The following is a 5,650-nucleotide window of genomic DNA, read 5'->3' as shown; positions in this document are numbered from 1 at the left end:
AGAAACTACAAGGTGAAAAGGCTGCCTGTACAAATGGACAGGAATGAATGGGATGCACATGTGTGAGTGCCACCTTATCCTGTCTGAATTATATAATGTCTTAACGTAATTAAATAGAAATTGCACACACTGAAAATGCAGCAAATTTATGAAGTTAACCGGAAAATGGACCATTACAATCCATGAGAGTTTACCCTCCAAAATCTTATGTTTTACACTAGTTGCTGGTGTAATGGAAAGGCTCAGTGGATGTGTCTGGAATAAAAAGGCAAGAAACATTTAAGATTGCATGTGCAAGTTCTGATGAAAGGTCATGGGTCGAGGCACTATGTTTCAGTCTATACTCAGACCACTGAACTGCAGAATTTCCCAGGGTTTTGTTTTTCTGTCTGGAGTCTTTATGGTCTGTGGCGTGCAAGAGTGCAACTGCATCTTTGCGCGCCTGTCCATGTGAGATAATGGAAGAACAGCATAACCATTGGCCTTTGTGGCTTCAGGCAGCATTAAAGTCAGCGTCATGTCAATCAGATCACTGTGTGGATAGTAAAAAGGGAAACATGAAAAAGTACAACATGCTGCACCGCACGGTATACACCCTTGACATTTATTTTCCCTTTTAAAACAAGGATTACTATTAAGAAGTTGGCGCGTTCGTTGACAGGCACTGTCTTTTCCCAAGCGGGAAAGGGAGACAGCGAGGTTCTCTCTCTCAATCCTTACGAAGAGCCAATTAAACTGGTTCAAGCTGCAGCACAAATAGGAAAAATTGAAAGAGACTGAATAAAAAAAACCCTGAATAAATAAAAAAGAAAATCAAAAGCTTGTTTGATTTTTGAAGCTAATTGTTAAAAACACTGAGCTGGGAAACAAAAGATTATACAAATGGTATATATTTTAAAACAATAAAAGACAGTACATCAGACACAGATTCTGCTGTCAAATGAAGTCCTTTTCACCATCAATTGGAAGGCAATCTTCAATAGAGAGTCTAAAATTTAATTGACAGTTTCAAAGCTGAGAGGACTTTAATCTCTTTCTGATGTTAGTCTCTGGGAGGGATGCGAGAGATTAAAGAGACTCATTATTCTTCATTGCACTGGATCGAGAGAGCTCACTCCCACACATCGATGGCTTCAAAGCTCCATACCTATTCCAAAGTATTAAATTAACCCACAAAAATATAGTCTCCTGGTCTCATTTAGGAACTTCTCTGAAGAGCGTTCTTAAATCAGAACTCCTTAAACCTACAGAGCAAAAAAAAAGAGGGGAAGAGGAGTTAGAGATTTATGCGGTTTAGTGCTAAATACAGACTTAAATCTACAGCCCTCTTAGTCTTCAATTTTACCTTCCATTCTTTGCTTCCACCGCACCTACTTTTTAAATTCTTCCAGTAAAAGGTGATGCCCTTTTGAGGAGCAGTGCCATCAGGTCTCTAACATCTTATTTTGACAAACCTTAATAGTTCAGCTGCTCGAGAGCTGGTCATGGGCAGCAGTTAGCACTGACACCTCATAGCGCCAGGGACCTTGGTTTGGATTCCAGCCTTGGGCAACATGAAGTTTGCATGTTCTCTGCCTGTCTGGGCGGGTTTCCTCTGGGTGCTCTGGTTTCCTCCCTCAGTCCAAAAGATGCTGAGGTTAGGGGGTTTGGCCACAGTAAACTGCCCATCGTGTCTAAAGGATGTGCAGGCTAGGTGGATTAACCATGAGAAATGCAGGGTTATGGGGATCTGGTTGGGATGCTCCAAGGGTCACTGCCTCTCATACAGTCCCTATGGTGCAGAAAGGGGCAGCAGCTGATTCGGTCCGTGCACAGAACCCATTTCCAGTACAAATCGCTGCCCACATCTTACTGAAAGCGCAGAGTGCTGCCTCTCCATTACCTCCTCTAGCTAAGAAAAAGCAGCACGAAATGGAATTTAAACTGATTGCCAATGAGGTCATGCATTGCTAAGCCAAGGACAATACAAAAGCATTTATTCAAATTTTTCTAAAGCAGCACTTCTGCAAAAATCCGTTAAGTGCTTCAGAGTCCAGGGGAGTTGATGCCATCCAAATCTCCTGCTTTACTTTGTACAGTTCGGTGCCAAATCTACCTTGTGTGTCAAGGGCTCCCATCAAGAGATATCCTACCCTAAGACCCCAGTTACACCTGCAATTGTAAAATCAATTCAAGGTTCCTTATACAGCAAGCAAAAATCCACTTTGAAAAGCACTCGAGAGCTGGAGCATACAAACGAAGAGTTGAAATAGTCCTTTTTTTAGGTGGCATGAAATAAGTATCTTATTCACTTGTTCAAAAGATTAAAAGGAATTTGCCAACTGCGCTGATGATGAAAAGGAATTGAAAGAGAGAAAAGAAACCCATTTGCTCTGGTGGGATAGTCCAGAACACAGTGGGGTAACCTTGAAGTTAGAACTAGGCCATTTAGGGCTGATGTCAGAAGGCACCACTGCACACAAAGAGCAGGCGAACATTTGAAACCAAAAAAAAGGGGAAAAAAAAAGACAGATTGGGGCTTTATTGGATTTCTCAAGTCGAGAGCAAGGTCAGTCAAAAGGGACACGCAGCCAAGAAACAAAAACAAAACAAAAAGAAGAGGCAAATGGAGTCAAGATTGTTCACAATGATTTAACTGAAAGGATGCAGACTAGAGAGAGGCCTGACTCCCAAAAGCCAAGTTTATTAAACCAATAGAGTGAAACACTCCTTTGCACAGAGGGAGCTAGAGAGTCCGTATTCTCATGTTAAGCTAAGGAAACAATTCACACTGACCAAAAAAAAAAGACATTACATGACCAGTTTGACAGTAATGGTTTAAGTACTACCCTTAAATACATAAACAGAAAAAAAGGACAAAATTTGAATGAAGCAGCGAAGACATATCAGGATACCAGAGTTCAAAAATTTCAGAAGGAGCACAGTCACACTTTCAAATGGGATCTCCTTTACAAAATCCCAAACACTGGCAGCGTTATTGGGAGCCATAAAATGGGGAATGCGAGACAAACACGCCTAGTTATTGTTCTCTGCTTTTCAGAAGAGCAAGCAGCGCTGGATCCCTGAGAACACTGGCAAGCTTCCAGGAAAAAAAATCAGTTTTCCTAGACACTGCTGAGAGCAGCCACACTCGTACAGCTTATTGCCTTAAAGAAAGGAACCACAGAAATGTAGCCCAGACTCTTAAAAATGAATGACGATTGGGTGGGCTAGGAGAGGAATTTAGCACGTGAGTGAAGTGTCTCATTTTATCACATGATAAAAAGGAAATGTAAACTTGTCTGTCTACAGAAACGCTGAGCCAGTGCGACAGACTGCTGTCAAAGAACTCCAGAATCAACACAACACAGGCTGATTCTCAGGCTGGAACTGCAAACAGAGGGCTTCATTCTTACCTTCTCAGCCGCGTGGGGTATCCACACCAGCCTCGAACTTCCTTGTACACCAGTCTGCTCAACAGCTGAACAAGAGCCAGAGAAAAACAATTAATATGAAATAATGTAAAAACATTCTGCCCATGAGCTCCCAATCCCAGTGAAATCCAATACTGAGCTATCTGAGAGAGAGAGAGAGAGAGACGCGGGTTTGGAGTGGGCCCAGAGAACCCAGGTTAACACCATCTGCTCGAGCGCCCAAACCATTTCCATTCAATAGGAGATCAGAGTGACTCCAGGGGCTAAACCAATAGGGTTACTGTCTCCCGTAAATAACATCAACTATCAGTTTTACTTCAAGCCAGCCCACATTAAAAAAAAGGAGATGGTGGTTCATGGGGAAGAAAATATTCAGAATAATCCCACGTAGCAATAATTAACCATTTAAAGCCATCTGCACAGCAGAATGTTGTCAGATAAGAATGATCAGAACGTTGGAGTAGAGCAAAAGGAAGATTCTTCTGCTTCCCTTTATAACACTTAAAATCATCCCCATTTCTCCTAATGGTAGACAAGAAGAAAATTGGTTCTTGTTAAATCCAAAATCTAAGAGGGGCAAGAAACTGGGCAGGTTTCATTCTCGTCTTTATATCCTCCAGTTAGGCTACAGCTCCAATCTATTCCCAGGCATCATCAGGGCATTCTCTCTCCTTGCCTCCATTTCCCCCCTGGTCCCCAGCACCATTCTAGGAAGACAGCCTTCCAACAGTTGTCCATTAGGCACTAGTCTGGCCTTTTAAGTAACAGTTCTCCAGAGTGGGGCAACGCTGAGAGTTCCTGTGTTGTGGAAAAGCCCACGGTAGCACAGTGGTTAGCACTGCTGCCTCACAGCGCCAGAGACCTGGGTTCAATTCCCGCCTCAGGCGACCCTGTCTGTGTGGAGTTTGCACATTCTCCCCGTGTCTGTGTGGGTTTCCTCTGGGTGTTCCGGTTTCCTCCCACAGTCCAAAGATGTGTGGGTCAGGTGAATTGGCCATACTAAATTGGCCGTAGTGTTAGGTAAGGGGTAAATGTAGGGGTATGGGTGGGTTGCGCTTCGGCGGGGCGGTGTGGACTTGTTGGGCCGAAGGGCCTGTTTCCACACTGTGAGCAATCTAATCTAAAAAAAAAACTGGCTTTCCAATACACTGATAGAACTGTGTCTCGAGAAAAGGGATCATCAACCTCAGCACAAATCACTGAGCAAAGAATGACGTTTTCCATCTTCTGTGAACACTCGTTAATACAGACCTTGAGCATTGCTGAAAAGGATACCAGAGTTCAAAAATTTCAGAAGGAGCACAGTCACACTTTCAAATGGGATCTCCTTTACAAAATCCCAAACACTGGCAGCGTTATTGGGAGCCATAAAATGGGGAACGCGAGACGAACACGCCTAGTTATCGTTCTCTGCTTTTCAGAAGAGCAAGCAGCGTTGGATCCCTGAGAACACTGGCAAGTTTCCAGGGAAAAAAAAATCAGTTTTCCTAGACACTGCTGAGAGCAGCCACACTCGTACAGCTTATTGCCTTAAAGAAAGGAACCACAGAAATGTAGCCCAGACTCTTAAAAATGAATGACGATTGGGTGGGCTAAGAAAGGAATTTAGCACGTGAGTGATCTTACCCTGATCAGGAAACTCAAGGATTCCAATTCAAATTGAAACATTTATACTCAAAAAGAAAACATCGAATGGTTGGCAAGTAGACTAACTGGTAGGACACAGATCATGGAGAATGCTCCCACTAATGCATACCATGACACATACTGTCCTTTTGTGCAGTTTAAAACTTTTATTTTTCTTTGAATGTGGTATTCTTGCAAATTGTCCTGATTGAAATATGAAATAATAAAGCTATGACAAAGAATCTCTTTTCAGCAATATTTTACAGCTCCAAAAATCTCCAAATGGGATATGTTGAACCAAGAACAATTGCAAAGTTAAAGGAATTTGAATTGTAAAAAGCAGAAAATTTTAATTTATAAATTGGTTGGTCTCACTCACTATGTAACAGGCCCTGTACAAGTGAATCAGTGTCTGGATTTGGGAATGCAATGAGGCATAACAAAGGCCGCCAGGGAATCCTGGCTTCCTGATTTACTAATGGATTATTATTCCATAAATGAAAAAATGTAAAAACGATAACATTAACCTAAGGAGTATTTACAAAATCTGTAACTGGTGTAACTATATGGGTTAAGGCAGATGAAGAAAAGAGAGGAGAAACAAACAAAAA

The 5,650-nt window shown here is 42.2% G+C and overlaps 1 protein-coding gene across 1 annotated transcript in view; it reads right to left on the bottom strand.

Annotated features, from left to right (window-relative positions):
* Positions 1-590: 590 nt before the first annotated feature.
* Positions 591-5,650, bottom strand: part of slc37a2 (solute carrier family 37 member 2) — a 70,516-nt gene continuing 65,456 nt past the window's right edge. The window contains exons 17-18 of the mRNA XM_072593077.1: positions 3,396-3,460; positions 591-1,244 (exon numbers count right to left, since the gene is read on the bottom strand). Of these exons, the coding sequence (XP_072449178.1) occupies positions 1,229-1,244; positions 3,396-3,460 (81 nt within the window). The 3' untranslated portion in view covers positions 591-1,228. The remainder of the gene's footprint in view (positions 1,245-3,395; positions 3,461-5,650) is intronic.

Source organism: Chiloscyllium punctatum, chromosome 23 (assembly GCF_047496795.1).
Source record: "Chiloscyllium punctatum isolate Juve2018m chromosome 23, sChiPun1.3, whole genome shotgun sequence".
Classification (NCBI taxonomy): domain Eukaryota; kingdom Metazoa; phylum Chordata; class Chondrichthyes; order Orectolobiformes; family Hemiscylliidae; genus Chiloscyllium; species Chiloscyllium punctatum.
This window is presented reverse-complemented; position numbering and strand designations above follow the sequence as displayed.